Source organism: Dipodomys spectabilis, unplaced genomic scaffold, assembly GCF_019054845.1.
Source record: "Dipodomys spectabilis isolate Male_0828 unplaced genomic scaffold, ASM1905484v1 ptg000297l, whole genome shotgun sequence".
NCBI lineage: Eukaryota > Metazoa > Chordata > Mammalia > Rodentia > Heteromyidae > Dipodomys > Dipodomys spectabilis.
In genome coordinates this window covers 3189809-3212399 of record NW_024870974.1, presented here as the reverse complement: position 1 = coordinate 3212399, position 22591 = coordinate 3189809, and the positions used below count along the sequence as shown (strand labels likewise).

At 39.1% G+C, this 22591-nt stretch overlaps 1 protein-coding gene across 1 annotated transcript in view; it reads right to left on the bottom strand.

The window, feature by feature from the left end:
* Positions 1-22591, bottom strand: part of Papss1 (3'-phosphoadenosine 5'-phosphosulfate synthase 1) — a 65700-nt gene that overhangs the window by 5736 nt on the left and 37373 nt on the right. Inside the window, exons 8-11 of the mRNA XM_042701729.1 lie at positions 20703-20908; positions 19246-19381; positions 14405-14673; positions 5585-5814 (exon numbers count right to left, since the gene is read on the bottom strand). Coding sequence (XP_042557663.1) covers positions 5585-5814; positions 14405-14673; positions 19246-19381; positions 20703-20908 — 841 coding nt within the window. The remainder of the gene's footprint in view (positions 1-5584; positions 5815-14404; positions 14674-19245; positions 19382-20702; positions 20909-22591) is intronic.

Sequence of the window (22591 nt, the reverse complement as noted above, 5' to 3'; positions counted from 1 at the left end):
ACTGGGTTAAATAGATGAGTTTTTAAAAAGAAATAAGAGCAAACCACACGAAAATAGTGGCAGTGGCGAATTAGTTAACTTTTTTCATCACGGTGACCAAGATATCGGAAAGAACAACTAACAAGATAGTTACTTTGGCTCACAGCTGCAGAATCTTCCGTAGTACATGGAAAAAAGGGTACAGGGGATGAGCTTGCATTGCTTTGGACAGGCAACATGGAGACAGTGTCAAGGCTCCAGTGAGTACTTCCTCCAACCAGGCCCCTCACCCTACCTTTCATCACCTTCCTATAATGCCATCTTATTATGACTCTATCAAGAGATTAAAAGAGCCATTACATCAGAGCTTTCCTGATCTAATCCTCTCTGGAAACACCACCACAGACACACCCAGAGTCCCACTGGATCTGCACATTAATGAGGCCCAGGCTTGTGTGTGTTTTTTGTTGTTTTTTCTTTTTTTTTCCTGTCCCATCTAATACTATGAGTAGGCCCAGCAGTGTAAAGTTGCTTCAATGTTCAGCTCTTAAGGGTTTGGAATAATGACTCTTTATCATCATCACCTTGTCAAGTTCAGAACTCTTTTTTTATGAAACTATTTGAATATAGTCAACCTTTTTAGCTAATTGCTAGATGAGTGAATCTTTAAATTTAACCTCTTTACCAGAAATTTGAATTTGCCTATATCCAACCTGCACTGTGACAAGCCCATCTTTTAAAAATGTTGATCTATTCCAATTCTGACCTTCAAATAATTGCCTTATCTGGTCCTTGACTATCTCATATCCACTGTTTATTCTGTTGTTCTTTCCAGTCCCTTTAAGGACTTAGTTATGCACTAACCCTCTTCTCTATAATGTCATTATTCTCTTTTTCACTTGTCCAGGAACCCATCCCTGATACACTAGATTTGTCCAGTAGAGTTAGCTAGTCTGTTAAGTACTCATCACTCTAGAATTTGGAGGACAATGACAACCTCTCATGGTTTCTAACTTCAGGTTCCACTTCTTTGTTTTTTCATTTTTTATTAAATGTCGGTCGTGGGGCTTGAACTCTGGGCCTGGGCGCTGTCCCTTAGCTCTTCAGCTCAAGGCTAGCACCCTACCACTTGAGCCAAAGTGCCACTTCAGGCTTTTTCTGCTTATGTAGTGTTGAGGAATCGAATCCAGGGCCTTTGCATACAAGGCAAGCACTCTACCACTGAGCCACCTTCCCAGCCCCTACAGGTTCCACTTCTAACAATGGCAAAGATTCAATAAATAATAAATAAATGAATAATGCAGCCAGTGTCAGTGGCTCATGACTGTAATGCTAGCTACTCAAGAGGCTGAGATCTGAGGATCATGGTTCAAAGCTAGCACAGGCAAGAAAGTCCATGAGACCCTTATCTCTAATAAACAACCAGAAAACCGGAAGTAGCACTGTGGCTCAAGTGGTAGAGCACTAGCCTTGAGCTGAAGAGCTCAGGGACAGTGCCCAGGCCCAGAGTTCAAGCCCCATGACCAACAAAAAAAAAAAAATCCAAGCAGGAAATGCCCACTGGTATGGTAAGCAGAACTCAAAAATGGCCCCGCTGCCCTTTACCTATCAATATCACCATGGTATATTGCTGGAAAGCAAAATGGATTCTGCAGATGCAACTAGTCACTTGAACTTTTAAAAATCATAACAATGACCTAAGTAGGCCTAACATAATAATTAAGCCCTTTAAAAGCAAAACATTTTCTCAGCTAGAAACAAAAGAGAAGTCAGAGAAATTTGAAGCATGAGAGCAATATCACACAAAGGAGGTTCTGCTACTGAGATGCAGGGTACTACGGGGAAGAGCCTACTGTGATTCCCGCCCACCCTGGAACAGGGAGCAAGCTCTGCCAATAGTCTCTAAGACTGTTGGGACCTCAGTTGTACAACTCTAAAACATGGAATCTCCCAAATTCTGCAAATAACAAGGATCTTCATAGAAATAGGCCCTCATAGAAGAGCCCAGCCTGGCCAGAGAAGACAGGCAAGCTCACTCAAGTCTTTTGACCTAAAGAACAACAAAATCCATGTTGTTTTAAAATGGTATATTTATACAGATTTGTCACACGAAGTTAGCAACTGGGAAACATTGACCTGTAAGTTGAAGAGTTCCAAGCACAGAAACTGTGAATAGATAGGCTTTCCCATGAAAAGCATACAAAAGAAGGAGAAAAAGTTTTGAAGGATACACACATATTTAAAAAAAAAAAAAAAAAGAGGGCTGGGAAGGTGGCTCAGTGGTACAGTGATTGCCTTGCATGCATGAAGCCCTGGGTTTGATTCCTCAGCACCACATAAACAAAAAAAGCAGTAGAGCGCTAGTCTTGAGCTAAAGAGCTGAGGGACAGTGCCCAGGCCAAGAGTTCAAGGCCCAGGACCAACCAAAAAGAAAAAAGAATCAGAGTCTCAAAGTTTGTAATATCTTCAAGAATGTGCTTGTGTAGTCCTAAAACTGTATTTCTTTGAGTACTTAATATAGTTAATATGTATCTCTTTAACTTCCTAAATGTAAACAGATGATTTTATCATAGTTCCTATCAATAATATCTTGCCTGAAATCTTCATGAAATTTCCCCCCCTAAGCCTTGTCTTACACTGGTATTTAATAAAATCAAAAGCTACAAAATCATTAATTACATAAAAGCTGGAATTGAGTAACATCCATTAATCAAACATAGACAACCTCATATGTGCATAATTAATAACTGTGTTTTCTCACTACATCAAAGACTATCGCCTTTCCACAAAATTTTAATCACTTTCCAACATATTCCCATCAACTTAATTATATTTGAACACAAATACAAAAAGCTAGAAAACTGTGGCAGTTTTAAAGCTTCCCACGTTATAACTTATTAAGATTTGGTAACCCAAAAAAATTCCAAGGAAATGAGCCACTCATGCAACTAATATAGAATTCATCTTTGGAAAATCTTATGAGAACTGATGTAATTATTTAGTTTTGAATGATTAAAAGAGAGACTTAAAGCAATACTATACAGATTTAACCAAACATCAAAGTTATCAAGGGCTTACCAGCACATCAGTCAACTATATGCAGATGGGTTTCTGGGGTCCTGTGTGTGATTAAGCCAGCTGACCATGAAAAGGGACCACAGTAACAAAATGTACCAATCAAAGAAGGGCAAGAGAAATGCTCAGCTCTTTTCTCATTTGGCTTTGCTTTCATAATACAACAAAATGGAAACTTGCTTAAGTGCATTCAGCTTCTGGCAGGATGATTCTACTTTTCTCTCCTTGCTCCTTCTTGCTGCTATCTAACTGACCTAATGTGGGTCATGATAATTCTCAGAATAAGATAATGTTCAGAGCTTCTTAAATGCACACTAGACACATAAGTGGCATGCTGGATGAGAAGCAAAAGGTCTTCCATGCCAGTATTCCTTGACACCATGTGTTCTATAGCTCTGTGGGAAGGCACTGTTACCCTGGCTCAGGGGCTCTAGGTGAGTGCTTTCAAGAGTTAACCACTGGGTAGGACTCTCCACAGACTAAGAAAATTAGACTCTTCCTTGGTGGCCTGTATAAGTTTAATCACAAAAGGACAAACTGTACCCAAAATATTTTCACTTTCCTTCATAATGTACATTTCTTTCAATTACTTTTTGTGGTAATATAGTTAAAAGTTTACTAAAATTGCTAATATTTTTCTTAAAATTCTTGTTTCACAAGCTTGGTGGAAAAAGTCAATTAATGTATCTTAGTATACTACTTGTTTAGCTGTATTTTTTTCAGATGGTGAAATTATAGTGTATATACACAGAAATGCCTGCCTATTATATATATATATGTATATATGTATATATATATATATATATATATATACACATACATACACACACACATACACAGACACATATACCCATATATTTTTTAAAAGCTAAATAAGCCTAATATGATTTAGAACTATTCATAGGTGCTAGCAAACCTGATTTTATACATAGATAAAAAGGTTCTGGTTAGTTGTTTTTATTCTGGTGTGGCTCACACGTATCCTGGATCTGGGTTACATGTGAGATCTTCAGCAAGCAGACTAAAATAGCTCTGATCTTAAATTCAACACCTAGACTAGGGAACATCGAAGTCCTTTTACACTGCCTGACCCACTTATGACTTTCTTTTCTGTTCCTTCACTTTCCTCAGACCTTCTTGTATTTTAGCTACAGTACATCACTCAAAGAAGCCTACTACTAGCTAAAAGCATACTTGTCTCAAACATTATTATGGCCTTATATAAGAAAACAAACCCTGGGGCTGGGAAGATGGCTCAGTGGTACAGCACTTGCCTTGCAATGCATGAGGCCCTGGGTTCGATTTCCCAGCACCACATAAGCAAAAAGAAAAAAAAAAAGCTGGAAGTGGCACTGTGGCTCAAGTGGTAGAGTGCTAGTCTTGAGCTGAAGAGCTGAGGGACAGCGCCCAGGCCCAGAGTTCAGGCCCCACGACCGGACCCCCCAAAAAAGAAAACAAACCCTCCAAGCTCCAATAGCAATAATAGTATTTTTTTATCCAGATAACATATCTATCTCTAATAAATTAAATGGAAAAAAATCAGTGTACCTTTTAGGAAAAAGAATACTGTTTTAATCTTCAAAAGATTTCATTCACTTTCCTGTCTTCATTGTGACAAAATAGACCATACCAAATAAGTAGGCTGGGTCACAGTGAGCATTATTCCTTATATGGAACAATTGCCAATTCAAATGTAAGCAGAAAGACCAAGAGCTCACAGATTAAACAGTCCTAGGCCACACAGCCAGTTTTCAGTTAGGACCTCAGTAGAGTTAACACTCACAAGGTGGAAATTAAAGCATGTTTTATTTATTTATACTCCTACGTGTAAACTCATACTCATAAATGATGTACTAAAGGTTGCAAGAAGTACAGCCTGACATCGTGGCATGAACTCCTGCTCCTCAGGAGACTCAGGCTAAGGGAATGATAAGGCTAAGCCCAGCTTGGACAACACAACAAAAACCCAATCATAACAAATGACAAAACCCTACAGATGCTGAGCCAGAAGGAAATTGCCTGGTCCACTGCCATCCTTCCAGAGATAAAGAAACAAGATGGTAAACACTCATCGCCTCACACAGCAAGTACACGAGTAGAGCTAGTTACTTCTGATTCTACAACATCACAACTCATTTTTTTATACTTACAGAGGGTACTACTTACAGATACTATCTTCGACAGAATCAAGTGCAGTTCTGTCAGTGAAAAGGAGATAAATATATACTATTGCCACCAATCATTTGTACTTAATTTGTGCATCAGACATAGTGAGCACGGACATATCAATACTGCCCTTAAGAACCACAAAAGTCCTGAAACAAGAAAGCATGAAACTAGATTCAATTTTCGTTTCTACTTCTAATTTCTAGAATAATGAGAAATTAGTTCCTTCATCGGCTTTTCTCTGAATTGAGTACCAAAAGCCTGTCATCAGAACAGCTGTAAAAAGGAGACAATACACTAAGCCCTGGGGGACATACTAGACCCCAAAGTGTCTCAGAGATTGTGCAGAGAATGTAGAACTTACTGGTCAGAGTCATAGTAGTCCATTCGCTTCTTTTTCTTGTTGTAAGCTGCAACTCGAAAGGGAACTATTTCCAGAGTGATTAGGCCAGGAGCCATGGTCAGCACTTTGGCGCCGTGGGTTGGTTCATAGAGATCCTTTCCTGTTTCTGGATGAGGCATGCCGGCAGGATCTCTTCCGACGATGTAAAAGTTGGCCCCTGCCACCATCCGTGCTCTGCAATGCCACTGAACCTGGAATGGAAGCTTGCATATTAGATGACTATGCTTTTTCATTTTTGTACTGAGTACTTGGGGCTTGAACCCACGTCTTCAGCATTGTCCCTTAGCTTTTCCACTCAAGGTTGACACTACCACTTGAGCCACACACAGCTCCAATTCTGGTTTGCAGGTACTTAATTGGAGATTACTATCTCATGGACTTTCCTGCCTGGGCTGGCTTTGATCTGTGATCCTCAGATCTCAGCTTCCTGAATAACTAAGGATTATAGATAGGCATGAGCCAATACCCTGTGACTTTGTTTTTATTTGTTTTTTATTTTTATTTTTGTCAGTCATGGGGCTTGTACTCTGGGCCTGGGTGCTGTCGGTAAGCTCTTCAGCTCCAGGTGAGCATTCTACCACATGATTTTGTTTTTATCTGTAAGAATGTGAAGCAGTAAATGGATACGTTCATGGGCTTTTCACATAATCATTGTCAAACAACAGGGAAGCTTAATAAACTTAAATGTATCCTCTGCAGAAACCAGAAACAAAATTATCCCAAGAAATAAAATACATAAATGTGTGTGCATGTATTTATATTATGTACTTAGAAGAGATATGTGAATATATTTATGTGTCTGTGCATGATTTTACACACTATGAAACATCATTTGTAATATTCAACATCCACTCTATGAAGTTAGAAGACAGAGCAGTGTTTATACCTTGGAGGAAGCAACTATAAGGGGCTTTGGAGATGATGGAAATGTTCCAGGAAATGTTAGATTTGAGATCCAGGTGCTGGTACTCAAAGTGTGCTGAATGTAATTTTCATTGAGCCATATGCACATTTAGAGCTTTTCTGGACATACATTTAACAGGTTAAAAAGCTACTAGAAGAAAATGACCTAAGCTACATGCTTCCTTACATAAGCTACTACTGAGAAAATCATGTAATTAAGTCCCTACTGTTCAAGAGTATGACTATGGGTAAACAGCCATCCCAAGCTAACTTTGGAACCTATGCTTTCACATTTAAACCCATCATTTAAAAACAAAAATCGTCTAACACAGCACAGTGGGAAATTTGAAACTTCAGAATTATTTGCAGTTCATCTGAAAAGAGGAAAACCCTCAAAGGCTAAGCAATGTGGTCAAGAAACTTTAGGATAAACCCATACAAATTTGGCCTTAGTTCCCCTTTCAGCATAAGATTGAAAGTTTAGGGGTTCACATGACCCTACCTGTACTATATGAAAATAAAGAATAAACCATGATTACTAAAAATGCATAACCAGAACATTGTTATTGACTTGTTTTCATTTTATCTCTCTTGATAATTTCTCTTATCTCAGGCACTGGCAGTTTAATGAACTCAGTTTAAAAAGTGAAGCAGTACAAGGATAATGTCATATTCCCTATGTGACTTGGTCCAAACCTGATCAAACTGGGTTTCACCTTTTTAAGTTCTTTCTTAAGTTCCTTTACGTTGTTTCTACTAGTATTCACTCCACACTTTCAAATAGCATGCTTACACTGCTCTGTCTCAACTGGTAAGATTTAGTAATTTATAATATAGACATTATTCTCATAGCATTTAGATTTGATGATATAAAAGGTGCTATCTGGCTCTTGCTTCTCATTTCATTTAGTCAACATAGTACTACCAGTATCTTTGGTAAAATCACCTACAAGATAGGAGTTACAGTATTTCTCTCACAGAATTTTAAGGAAAAAAATAGAATGTACTAACTTGAAAGTAACATTTATTACAATAAATGTTAGCTTTATTATGTTTCCCTTCCTGAACAACTGCTTCTTTAGAGTTAATAATTGCCTTGATGTTTTGTTTGCATTTGGCTTTTTTTTTTTTGCACTTGCTTAGTTTTCCACATACTTGTTTCTATATACCTTGGTCTTTTAATCCTTCCTTGTAAGCACACAATGGTGTGTATTTCCCTTTCCATCCTGTCTTGAAATGCAACCATGTGGTCCAAGTCTAGCTAGCCAAGGAATACAGCCAAAGTGATATATGCAACACTTCCAGATGTGGCCCTAAAAAGCCTCCCTAGCACTGTGCTGCTTCTTTTCCACCACTGACCAGCTGAATAGTGAAAAACCCTCACAGTCCTGTAACTAGATTGGGTTTTGTTCTACTATAGCTCTAATAGTACTTCATTGAGCTATGGCAGGTTCTATAAGAAAGCGGACAAAACAAGATGCCAACAGTTGCTGCTTCCCTACATAGTGCTCTATGCTACCTCTGCTTCCATCTACCCTCAGATCCAACTGTCCATAAAAACTTTGGTCACTCTCTACCCCTACAAAGAAAATACATACTAAAGACCTCTGCTATTTCATACTCAACTTTTATCAAGTGGTTAGTCAGAATATTTATCAATCACTTTGCAACTCCCTTCCAATGGAAAAATCTTCTCTACCCCATGGAAATCAGAAGCCACTGTACTGAGTTAAATTAAAAGTAGTCTAAGTTCTCTGAACTTAAGTGAAGTTAACTTGCTTATTAAATATTTTCATCTACCATTCCAACACCAAAAGGTTGGAAAACTAGAAATTACTGACTTAATTCTAGTATGTCAGGAAGCTCAAATCATTTAATCTTTTACTTTTTGGGGGGTTTTTTGTTTTGTTTTGTTTTTTGTTTGTTTGTTTTTTTGTCGGTTGTGGGCCTGAACTCTGGGCCTGGGCGCTGTCCCTCAGCTCTTCAGCAAGGCTAGCGCCCTACCACTTGAGCCACAATGCCACTTCTGGCTTTTTTCTGCTATGTGGTGCTGAGGAATCGAACCCAGGGCCTCATGCATGCGAGATAAGCACTCTACCACTGAGCCAACTTCCCAGAACGCTTCCCTTTTACTTTTTTACCACGAGAAAGAACTGGAGCCCAGAACACTTGGTTACCTTACTGGGGGTTACCGAGCAATGGGCAATGGTCAGCTCTAATTTTGAGGACAGATGAGAGAAAAGAGTTACAGCGGAAAAATGTAATTGTTACAGGGACCTGGTAGATGTGAAGAATTAACATTTTTCAGGTCAATGCAATTCATAGTTGTTATTAAATACAGATGGATGCACAGTCCAAATTTAGAAAAACAATCAATTCATGGACAAATGATAGTAGAGCATCATGAATCAAATACATAAATAAGCTAATTCTATGTATCTAAAGACCATGCAAGATCTTTTCAAGAAGCAGTATTCATTTATTCTCCAGCCATGTTTGTTTATTTTCAAAATAAATGGTAGCAAACATAATCAAGTTTCACATATTACAACAAAGATTTCATATGAGATTTTTTTTTTTTTGGGGGGGGGGGGGTCCGGTCGTGGGCCTGAACTCTGGGCCTGGGCACTGTCCCTCAGCTCTTCAGCTCAAAGCTAGCGCTCTACCCCTTGAGCCACAATGCCACTTCCGGCTTTTTTCTTTTTGCTTATGTGGTGCTGAGGAATCAAACCCAGGGCCTCATGCATGCAAGGCAAGCACTCTACCACTGAGCCACATTCCCAGCCCTCATATGAGATTTTGTGATCATGGGTGTTCCACACAAGAAACATGTAACTAAAATAAATAAGTAGAAAGCAAAATCATCCAAAGACCTCCAAGAATGCAAAGCTACCACTACAACTTGGGAGCAGATGACTTGAATAATTAGGCTCAGATCTCAAGAACTAATATTTCTGTAGGTTACTGGGAGCTCATGCCAAGTGCTTATAGGAAGGGCAGGTTTATATTGTACCGGATACTCTACTTAACTGTTCCAGATACTAGTATAAAACCTGACCTAATTAAGAAATATACTGGCATTCATTTGGCAGTATTTTTCTCTTGTCCCTGTTCTAAGGTACCTGCTCACTTACAGAGTCAGTTTCTACCAAGGAGTTACTTAACCCTGCATCATTTTCATGACAGAAAAGTATCAACTTCCAGCAAGTTCCCATTAGAGTTAACTAATAATCCTCATTAGCATTTTATAAACCCAAGACATAGCTATTAGTGTACATCCTCAGCTATATCTTACTTTTAGTACTTTTCTGCTATACATCTGTAAAAGCCTTATTTACTCCTTAAAAAAAATAGATTTGGTATTTAATGATATGAGACACACTGACTTTCCTATATTGTAATTAATTACTCGCAGATTTTAAAAATGTACATTCATAGAACCATTTTAAGCATTAGAAACGTAATCTCTCTGCCATATGATCCCACTACCCCATTCCTAAAATGGAATTTGGGGATCAAGCAATTAAATCTTTATAGACTGGAAAACGAGGAACATCCTGTTGATAACCAAATAGTCTTAACAGACGTTCATTGTTCTGAAAAGCATTTGTGCTAAAGAAACAAATCTGGTACCAATGTCTTCTAAATGACCTACAGAAATAACGATTAAAGGAAGAGTCATTGTTTTTATTTTATTATTACGAGTTGGCAAATAAGTATTACTGGCAGACTTTTTCCTGATGTCACTGGAAAAGCTACAAAAAAAATGAGGGTGTTTTTTTTTTAATCACAATAAAATTCTTCTCTTTAAAGGCAACAAACAAGTTAAACACATAAGAAAGGCACTAGAGAAAAAGAAATGGACAGTTTTCTCTGAAGGCATTCAATCTAACAGCTACGTCCTGCCAGGTTATAAACACTGATGATCCATTTCATAGTTCAAAACATTAGATGTTTACTAGAATTTCTAAAGTTTATTCCTTACAAGTTCAGAAAGTTAAAACTGCCTTTTGCTTAGGTACCAAACCTAGGACTTCTTGACAAGAGTCAAACCTCTTAGCTCCTAATTTACACTCCTGGCAGAGATTACAGGAAGATGAAACTTGGAGATGCTTGTATACTCTCCCTAGAAAACCTGCAAACTCTGAGTAGGTACCCAGAGTGCCAACTTCTCTGTCCTCTCTCTAACTGCCAAGGATAAGGCTATTTCAAGATGCTGGGCCATGATGAGCCCTGGTAGAAAGAATATGCTTACCTCCCTGCAGGAAGACAAACTGTGCAATAAGGTGGTCGCTGCCCAGCAATGGAGTTGCATAGACTCATTTCAGTCCCAGCTTGGTGTTTTGATGGCTTTAAATGAACAAAGACTATGTCCTGGACCTAATTCTAGTCAGGCTGCTTTGAGTTTTTTAACCTTGGCCTTGGGTGTCCATCTATATTAGCTCTAACTGCCCCTCTTCAGCAACAATCTGGGGAAATCTATTTGCTGAACTACTTAACTTTGCCAGACACAGGTGGCAAGGTATAATCCTAGCTACTCAAGAGACAGACAGATATCAGCAGGATCAAGGCCAACATAGGTTAAAAAGATTGTGTTCACACAAAAAGACATAGTCTGAAATCTTCATGCCAGTACTAGTGTCCATAGCAAAACACTGGGCAATCCAAAGGCCAGTTGATCTCAAGAGCTTTCCCTAAGAAATCCTGAATTCAATCCTTATTCTCAGTCTATTTCCCAAAGGTACACAATCTTCTACACAAGTGAACTGGGTCTGTGGCACTGGATGTGAGAAAACAGATATAAGTCAGAGAGAGTAGAAAGAAAAGGTTTTTTGTTGTTGTTCTTGTTGGTTGTGGGGCTTGAATTAAGGGCCTGGGCGCTGTCCCTAAACTTCTTTTTTACTCGAGGCTAATGATCTACCCGTTGAACCATTACTCCACTTCCAGCTTTTGTTTTGTTTTGTTTTTTTTAAGTGGGTAACTGGAGATAAGTGTCTCATGGACTTTCCTGCCCCAACTGACTTCAAACTGCAATCCTCAGATCTCAGCCTCTTGAGTAGCTAGGATTATAGGTGTGAGCCCAGCTTAATATTTTTCTTAGGTCTCTTTAAGTTTTCCTTTACAAACATACCTGATTCTGAAGTCAGAAAACATAAAAATCTCCATTTAGCCAAAGAAGCCTATATGACCATCTGGAATATTCTCGTTAGAGAATATCTTTGTCAGGCACCAGTGGATCATGTTTATAATCCTAGGTATTCAGGAGAAAGTTCATGAGAGTCTTATCTCCAATTAACCAGGAAATAGCTGGAAATGGAGCTGTGACTCAAGTAGCACTATGCTAGCCTTGAGTAAAAAATAAAAAAGAAAGAAAGAAAAAAAAAAACCTAATGGACAGCATGCAGGTACTGAGTTCAAGACCCAGTACCAACACAAAAAAAGAGAGAAAAGGAGAGAGAGTATCTTTTTTCCATCACTGACTATTGTATTACTTTTCTATCCCCCATTCTCACTTTTTTTTCCCTTTTTTGTAGGTTGTGGAGCTTGAACTGAGGGCTTTTTTGCTCAAGGCTACACTCTACACTTTGAGCGACAGCACCACTTCCAGTTTTCTGGTGGTTAATTATAGATAGGAGTCTCACAAAAAAAAAAAAAAAAAAAACTTTCCTGCCCAGGCTAGCTTTGAACCACAATCCTCATATCTCAGCCTCTTGAGTAGCTAGTAGCTAAGCCCCTTTTTTTTTTTTTTTTTTTTTGTCAGTCGTGGGGCTTGAACTCTGGGCCTGGGCGCCATCCCTCAGCTCTTCACTCAAGGCAAGTGCTCTACCACTTGGGCCACAGCGCCACTTCCATGAACCACCTTTTTTTATACAGGCAAAAATCATGGGAACCTACTGAAAAATAACTAAAGCAAAAAAGAAGCTACAGGTCTATCTAAAGTAGTACGGCCTTAAGTTCAAACTTCGTCCCTGTCAAAAATAAATATACACCTAAAATAAACATGAATACTTGTATCTGACTCTAAATTTACTTAGGTCATTCTTACGTTAAAAAACATTCATCCATTCACTCAAAAGAACTTCACACCACCCTTAAGATGATGATGCAATGTTGTCATCAGCACTAGTACAAAAGCTAATGGAAAAAAACTGTTACTTTCCAAAACAATGAGTTCTTCCTTAAGATACAAGAAGTCTCCAGTCAACATATGGGGTTCTAGAGGAACACATAACACTCACAAAAAGGGACGAACATGCGTTTTATCTGACATGGTAATTTCAATGTATTATTTAGATTGAACAAACAAAAAGAGTTGAATAGATTTTAATCTTTTAGCTTGTCATTACTGTTGGTTTTGTCTGTTTTGCTTGGATAAAGAGGTAACAGAGTACACAACTCAATAACTAAGCAGCAATAAAAAAAATTTTAGGCTTGAGCCCAAATCAAATTCCCTTGGATTCTTTTTTGGTTTTGTTTGTTTTTTTTTAGAGGAAGATACCATACTGTTTGCACCACTAAATTTCTTGGATCCTTTAAAACCAGGCTTGCCTGTCAGATAAATCTAAGTGAGTTCATCTCCCTTTAAAGCAGAGATGAAAAGGAATTCAATAATAATGTACATTCCATTCTTGAAAACTCAACAAGAAACTGGCTGTGAATTTCCCACCCATTATTTTTGAGGTCACTCACTCATTGGAGGTCATTCAATCATTCAACAAATATTTACCAAAATAAAAAAAAAAAAGCTACCCTGCCTTGAAGCTAAAAACTTAAACTTTCTTCATATATATATATATGTATATATATATATATATATATATACAGATTTTTAAATATTCTAAACATTCCTTTGGATTTGGACTAAGAATAGAATTCCCAAACTTTTCCCACCACCCCACTCCCATCCAAGAAGCAATTTACTTCCTGACTCATTTATGTTCATCAAAGAACAGATGAAGAACATTTTCTGAAAACTTTTCTGAGACACTGAATGCATTTTGCATTGGAAGATGGACACAAGCTTCTATGGACCAATGGAAAAATTCTATAGTTTGGATATGAAAAGTTCACACAAAGGTTCATGTGTTAGACGCTTGGTCTCCAATTTGACATTATTGGGAGATGGTAAAACCTTTAGGAGGTGGAGCCTAATGGGAGTTATCTGGTCATTGGCGTCATATCTTTGAAGATGGATAATAGGACCTTGGTCCCTCTCAGGACCTCTCTCCCTTCCCAGCTATAATATGAATGGTCCTATTCCACTTCACACTTCTTCCATGATGTGCTGTCTGACCACAGGCTCAAAGCAATGAGGCCAACTGATAATGAATTGTGTCCAAACCAATGAGCCAAACAAACCTTCCTTGTGGATTTTCTCAGGTATTTGTCATAGTGACAGAGAGCTGACTGACCTAGATACCATGCTTCCCTTTTCACTGATATCCCTTTAGCTCTTGCAAAATTCAGGAAAAGCAAAATCAGCCCAGATCTGCACCAGGATCTAGGACTTTGTTATAGGAATAGGATCAGTTTTGTTGCAGCTATGTTGTAATATGCCTAGTGGATATTAGAAGGCCTGTATTATACCTTCTTAGCCTCACTTAGCCTCTGACTAAGGTAACTATCTACCATCCTTACAGGTAAGACCAAGAACCACATTAAAAAGCGACAGAAAACTCTCTCTGCCTTCCCCTGCCAAGAAGGATTGGGGGTTACAGCTAGAGAACATTCCTGACAGCAAGAGAATACTCAGATATGCCCCATATTTGGAATAGATCTGACCATCAGAGAAAAATCAATAGATGAGCTGATGATACTAATATGTTAACAGGAATAAGGTCAGCACTACTTTAGTGACAATTGTAAAAAGCAATCTACCTCCGTTGGTCCAGCATACATCATGGGGGATGGGAAGATGGCCACTACTGTAGTTTCAGGATTCAGGATCCCTTCCTCCAACACAGCAGCATGCTGCTTCATGCGCCACATCAAAGGAACATCATCATCCTTTGTCCAGCCACCCAGAGGATGAAGGAGGAGGACAGGGCGACGGTAGCCTCTCTCTAAAAGTTGCTTGTGGGTATCCTGCATTAACAGAGCATGTCCATTGTGTACTGGGTTGCGTAACTGAAATGCGAAGACAGCATCTGTAAAGAGAATTTCCAGAGTTAAGGATTTCTGACACTATCTTCTACAGGATAAACAAGCCTTCTGAAAGCTTGATGCTTAGGATTAAGCAAATATATGCATGTGCTCTGAATCAGAAATGTGTGGAACTGTACACTGTTCCAATTATTATAGGACATCATGGTATATATTCTACTGTACATAAAGATGCCTACAGATATGCAATGTAATAACCAAACATTTATAACAATCATTCTGTGCATCCACGGGAAATGAGAATAAGGGCCACACTATCTTTCTTGTACTCAACTCTCAGCTCAACTGCTTACAACACATATAAATTCTTGGCTTGTGATTCAAAGAGCCACCAGATCCACTCCTCCACAAGACCCAAGATGATAATGCTTTATTGAAAGGAGACAAAACAATAGAGATAATTGTAGTTACAAAATTTTGCTAACTATCCAAGTAGGCTCATTATGCTGAGCTACTTAATTGGCTTTGGTTAGCTTGAACTTTATTTTGTTTTGTGATACCTAGTTTTAGATTACTGCTTAGCAATGGTACTCATATCCCTTATGCGCACCATTGCTATCAATCAAACAAGAAAAACTGAAAGATTAATTAAGGTGGTTAACTAATTCCTGCTTGTATCACTGGCTTCATTCCTCCATGATGCTTGCTGTCAGGAGACTTTTGGTAGAAGCCATGGTTCTTCAGGGTACAGAGTAATTTCAGAAAACAGAGACCATACATTTAGGGAAGTTTTGTATTTACTGTCCTTCAAACATCTGGCACACCATCCCACCATGCTAACCCAAGCTTGACTCTGAGAAGAACATCTTTCCTCCCCTAATAGCCACAAAGGAGATATCGTCTTCAGTTGGTTTCAATGCCAATCCTCTCCAGAAGCACTGGCTGAGCAAACACTATAGTACAGCTTTCAACATTTTTTTTTTTTTGCCAATCCTATTATTACCTAATGTTTACTGTATTCTTTTTATTATTGGAAGTCTTTACACTTCAGTTTTTTGGTTTTGTTTTCTGTCAGTTGTAGGGCTTGAACTCTAAGCCTGGGCACTATCCCTGAGCTTTTTCACTTAAGTGGCCACAGGGCTACTTCCAGTCTTTTGGTGTTTAAATGAAGATAAGAACCTCACACACGTTCCTGGCCGGGCTAGCTTTGAACTACAAGATCCTCATGTTAGGCACTGGTGCCTGGTTCCTTAAGCAACATTATTTACAAGCAGAACTTCTTTTTCACCTAGGAAATGCTGTTATGACATTATGTACCAAGCACAGCAAAGTCTTAGTATAAGTATACAAACATTTAAATTTATTCTGCCTTGAGATACAGGTGATGTAATAGTAGTGCAATGCTTTTTTAGACAGATATAGATAAAATGTGGAGGTAGGAAAGCAGGGATATGTCTGAGAAGCACCCTCTTTGTCAGAGATACAGGGCAGGGAGCCAAATGTAAAACCAGGCTCAAGATTATCATGATGAATTCTGAACACCCAGTTAGGAAGGACTGCTTATCACATAAGTTTTTTAAGTGAAAAGTGAAATGATCATTAGTGGCTTATGGAAATTAGCCTAACAGGACTGTACAGAATTGACATGGGAAAGAGCAGAAAGTAAGTTGGTAAAGTACAGAGACAAAAAAAATAATGGAAATATATTTACATATATAGCTGCTATGATGTGCCACCACATAAGCCTCTTACCATCAATTTCAGGACTAGTCTCTGTAGCTCACTGGTCTTTACAGTCAAGAAAGCCCACAGACTTTTAGAAAACACCCTTAAATATCCTTCCAACATCTCCAATCATTCACTTAAAATACAGCTTGCAATTCAGCAACTCCACAAAGCTTTGTCAAAATTGTTCAACCCTGCACGCCGTGTGCTAGTCTGAAAGAAATTATGTAAGCTCTTCCTTTTGCAATCAACAGGACACCAACACTCTGTGTATAATAAATGCTAACAGGCCCCTTACTTGGCTTAAGTAAAATTCATCCTTCCTCCCCAGGATATCGGTCAATCATCAGGATTCAAAGAATGGGCCATCTGGAAGTATATCGCCTTGCAATCAATGGTGGGGATATTTACTACAGACCTCCCCATCCTGCCAGCGATGGAATGGCCTAGAAACAGCCAAACTGACTACATAAATGTTGTACAAAAGACAAAAGCCACAGAGCATAAATCAAAATATTTCCAGGATGAGAGAAGAGGGAGGAAAAGGTAAGAAATGAAGCTAAAAAGTAGTCTCGCTTTTTTCCCTAGATCCCAGTAGCACGAGTTACTAGATTCCTAAAAGAATGAACAAGAACTACAAAGTAAGCTCCTTGGTCTGTTGCTTATTTGCCTTAGTCTAAAGTGGAAAAGTAAACAAAACAGCACTACAAATCTTTGATGTTTGATGTCAGACTAATAACTGGCTCTCAGCTACTTAAACCAAAGATGCAATCACTCATTGTGCAAAACTCTCCAAATAATTCAAACTGCCTGACTCCCAAAGAAGTGTGCAAAAATAGATGTAATATTAAGAATGTCTAATTACCAATAATAATTCCATGATAAGAACTCTTTACAGTGCCAATCATTAATTTGTTTTTTTTTTTTTGGCCGGTCATGGGGCCTGAACTCTGGGTCTAGGCACTGTCCCTCAGCTCTTCAGCTCAACGCTAACGCTCTACCACTGGAGCCACAGCGCCACTTCAGGCTTTTTCTGTTTATGTGGTGCTTAGGAATCGAACCCAGGGCCTCATGCTTGCAAGACATGCACTCTACCGCTGAGCCACCTTCCCAGCCCCAATCATTAATTTGTTAACTATCAATCAGCTCTAGATATGAATTCAAATTTTGGCAATAAATAAATAAACTAAGGTAGTCTCAGCTAGTCCTCCATTACATGTGGCTGTGTTCACCAGAAAAAAAGTGTAGTTAATTGTAATAAACCTTCTTGTCGACTGCAAATAATAGAAGGTCCACTAGAAACCTGTTACAATTCAACGTATTATCTCTTTGAATAAGAAATCTGGAGATAGATGACAGGTTTCAGTTCAAAAACTTAAAACAGTGTTAAGGACAAGAGTGCACATAGTTGATATTCTCATAAACAGAAAACAGCTACAGGGCCAGGCGCCAGTGGCTCGCACTGCAATCCCAGATACTCAGGAGGCTGAGATCTAAGAATCAGCTCAGGAAAGCCCATGAAATTCTTAACTCCAATTAACCACCAAAAAAGCTGGAAATGGAGCTGTGGCTCAAGTGGTAGAGTGCTAGCCTGGAGCAGACACACACACACACACACACACACCAGCTAGAGGAACTCTCAAAGTTCTATCCTCACATGACAGCATTCTAATGAGAAAGAGATGAAATGGGAAAAGATAGGTTTGAATTAATGCTGTCATTTTCACTATTAGCCAGTGTCTTTTCAGGATGGAAATTTTTTGTTAGCAGCCCTTTCCCTCACTCCTCAATGTCCAGAAGTGACTTCTATATGAACCCTAAGTTATATACTAATGAGAACTGGTGCCATTACTGACATATCAATTATTATTCATTTATCAACTCAGCCCAAATTATGAAGGCCAGAAAGGAGAGAATAAACTATCCACAGGTTACTATCAAGTGCAGCACTCAGAGAAGTTCCTGGATATTAAGTCAATATTTGCTTCAACTTCAGAGAAAAAGAAGAATCAAGTCCGAGGGGTCCTGCCCTCCAATCTCACGTAAGCAAGCAGGAATGTGAATAAATAAAGCAGACTGGGCGGGAACTATAGAGTACCACTGTGAGTGACTCATCTGAGGCCCTGAGTTCAAGCCCCATAACCAGCATACACACACACATACAGACACAAAGACATAGACACACACACACAACCAATGGCAGAATTCTGAGCTAAAAGTCCTGTACTGAACAAGCATGGTAGTACACACCTACCCTCCTACCACTTGGAAGGCTGTATTGGGCATAAACTAGAGAGTTTATGCCATTCTTCTACATAGTGAGACTGTCAAAAAAAAAAGAAAGAAAAAGAAAAAAGTCTTCCTTGGAACATATCAAAATGTAGAAGACAACAGCATCTAAAATGTCCCTTCTTGTCATATTGCTCCATTTCATCCAAACCTAGAAATGATGCAAAAGTAATGACTACAACTTTTTTCTGTTACTATTTAATGTCTCTCTCTTGTATATCCTAGGCTCCTCTTATATTGGTTTATGGAGCCTCAGCACCTGGCATGCTGGCATACAGAGACACATAGCAAACACTGTTTAAATGGAGTAAATGTAATAAAAGTTCTGTTGAACTATCCAAATAAATGCTGTTCTACAATCCATTCAGCTTTAACACAGGGGTTTTACAATAAATAAATCGTCCATTTGTTATTTGCACGATGTTAGATAAAGTTAGACAAATACAGCAAAACTACACTGGTTGGTTTTGACTCCCTACTTTTCCTCACATATTCCATTATGACATGTACCTTTACTTATTTCCACATTACACATTAGAAAAACACTTCTGAAACTTTCTTTCCTAGCAGTCTCATTAGGTCTTCCTGGCATTACATCTTACCAGCGTTCATATCTTTAAATTTCTGCTTGAGCTCAGAAGGAGTGAGGCGATACTGATCAAGACCATCATGCCAGTAAATTCGGTCCAGGACTTGAAGATCTCCTCCGATCAGCCAGTCTCCCTGCTCCATAACCATCTAATAGGAAGACATAGAAAATCATCTATTTAAATAGAAATCAACATTTAAACAGTAATGAGAATCCTCTCATAAACTACATACAGCTGTAAACTACTCTCCATCTTCAAGGCAACAGTAAACGCGTTGTGATTATCAACTATATTAGGATTAGAGATGCTATACTATTAGAAGGCACTTTGTCATTTCTTTTTTTAAAATTTACATAAGAAAGTCAAAGCCATCTCCCTGTTCAAAGTTGACTAGCAGAAGTTTGTAGCCCTGGATTATTCATACCTCTGTGTTCCTAAACTGCTAAAGCATTAATGATCACTGACAAATTCAAATTCATATGAACTTTTCAAATTCATTGACAAATTCATCAAATTCATCAAACTGTATCCAGCTTTCCTTACCTTCTTTCTCTGAATCTGAAAGGAGGAGTTGGGACCCTACAAGACCAGGTCATCCTCTTCCCCTACCCACAATGCACCTCGATTCTTTTAATGCTCCAAGTCTACTTTAAAATACCAAACAAATCCCAGAACTTTGACTTCAAAGCTAATATGCCACACACAATACTTAAAGTAAACAAAGCACTTTTGGGAGACTAATTGTATTTCTCTACTTTCCTACCATGGGGGAAAAAAACAACAACATAAAAACATCAGAAATGATTAAGCCACGCTGGTGTGGTGCAGCCTGGTCCCACATCCTCCTTCTAAGTTCACGATCCATTTATGCCCCACCACTAAACTCTAAGTGCATAAACAGTACACCCCAGCCCTAGTTTCCAAGTTCCAGCACCCACTTTAGTGCTGGGCATACAGCAGATATTTTTTGAAATGTGTTCTAAGCAAGGGGTGGGGAGTGTAGCTAAATGGCAGAGCAGACTCCACATATGCCCTAGAGAGTATTTTTTGTTTGTGTTGTTGGGTTTTTTTTGGTCAGTTCTGGGGCTTGAACTCAGGACCTGGGCTAATACTTTACCACGTGAGCCACAGAGCCACTTTTTCTGTTTATGTGGTACTGAGAACTCGAATCCAGGGCTTCATGCATGCTAGGCAAGCACTCTACCACTAAGCCACATCCCCAGCCCAGTAAAACCCCAGGTTTAAGCCCCAGCACTCAACTACAAAAGAACTAAAAAAAAAATTGCTGAATATTTAATTGAGCCAAAATTACAAGTCAGCTTATTACACTAATCTAAAATCCACTCAAAGTTCTGCAAAGTATTAATAAGCCAATGGAACGGCTAACGAACAAAACAAAACAATGCCCACATTACAGTACTGAAGTCACAGCAAGTCAAGATAAAAATGCAGCAAGATGTATGTAGGACCTTAATGTAGGGGTGGTTTTTACATGTTGTTCCCCACTGTCTGGCACAACGCTCCTCTTTCCTGTGCTCAAAAAACTCTGGGTTGCGAAGAATAGCCACTCGGCGGCCCTCGTACATCAGAGCAAATGCTGTGCAGCCATCCAGTCTCTCCTTGTCCTCTTGAGTGGCAGTCAGCACTATAGGCACCGACAAGTTAATGACACCCCCTGCAGGCATGGAGGAACAAACACACACAGCTTAGATTGCTTAGCAATGGCCTCCCTTCCACTCATCTTCCTCTTCTGTGGACACATTTCTAATTTTAAAAGGCTTATGCACCCAGTGACAGCGTCACTTAGAACGAGACACAGAAAATCAGAAGCAGGAACAAACTTGTTCAGAGAAAACATCAATAATCCCAGTTACAAACAAAACAAACAAACAAACAAAAAGACCCAACACTGTATAGTGATCCTTGCATGGCAATGTATCAAGTTCTCCTTGAAGACAACTTTTTACAGAATTACAAAAGTACAAGGTGCTACTTGCCTAAGGAGCGTTACAACTAATTACCAAAAGCACACTGTGTATCTCATATGAGTGAGACACATAGCTATACTGCAGAAAACTTGAATTCTTGTGAAAACAGGACATAAATAACTATACCTGAAGAGGCAAGCTGAATAAATATATGTGAGTATCCATAGAAGTCTTCGAAACAGGAAGAAAAATACCCTAAATTTTTGTTGTTTTTTTAAGTTTATTTATTTACTTATTTATTTTGCTGGTCCTGAGGCTTGAACTCAGGGCCTGGGCGCTCCCCCTGAGCCTCTTTGTGCTCAAGGCTGGCCAGAAACCACTTGAGCCACAGAGCTACTTCCAGCTTTATCTGAGTAGTTTATTGGAGATATGAGTCTCTGGAGCTGGTTGCCTGTGGCTCATGCCTGTAATCCTAACTACTCAGGAAGCTGAGTTCTGAGGATCCAGGTTCAAAGCCAGCCTGGGCAGTAAAGTCTGTGAGACTCTTATCTCCAATAAAAACCACTAGAAAAGCAGAAGTGGTACATTGGCTTAAGCGGTAGAGCGCTTGCCTTGAGCTGAAGAGCATAGGGACAGCGCCCAAGCCCAGAGTTCAAGTCCCACAACCAACAAAAAAAAAAAAAGTCATACAGAGTTTTCTACCAGGGCTGGCTTCGAACCATAATCCTTAGATCTCAGCTTCCTGAGTAGCTAGGATTACAGGTATGAGCCAATGGCACCCAGCTGGCTGTTTTTTAAATACAGTCACTGCAAACCAATACCTCACTACTCAAGAAATGAAGCACTGGTTAGCTGCTTCACTTAGAAGAAAATGTGTGATCAGTAAGACCAAATGCATGGTCTCAGTGCCCAAGCTTTAGCTGCAAAACATTTTATTCTTATCAACTTAGCATGAATGATTAGAAAAGTAAAACAGAAGCTGTGCATGGTGGTATACGCCTATAATCCCAGTAACAGAAAAACAATTGAAAATAATCTGAAAAATTAGTGAAAAGGGGCTGGAGGGATGGGTCAAGTGGTAGAGCTTGCCTAGTAAGGGCGAGGCTCTGAGTTCAAAGAGATCAGAGTAGCAGTAACACCACCACAAAGTAAAGGTAAATGTACTCTTAAATTCCTACTTGAGTTTTTTTGTTGTTGTTTTTTTTTTTTTTTTGGGTCCGGTCGTGGGGCCTGAACTCTGGGCCTGGGCGCTGTCCCTCAGCTCTTCAGCTCAAGGCTAGCACTCTACCACTTGAGCCACAGTGCCACTTCTGGCTTTTTTTTTTCTTTTTGCTTATGTGGTGCTGAGGAATTGAACCCAGGGCCTCAGGCATGCAAGGCAAGCGCTCTACCACTGAGCCACCTTCCCAGCCCCTCTACTTGAGTTTTTG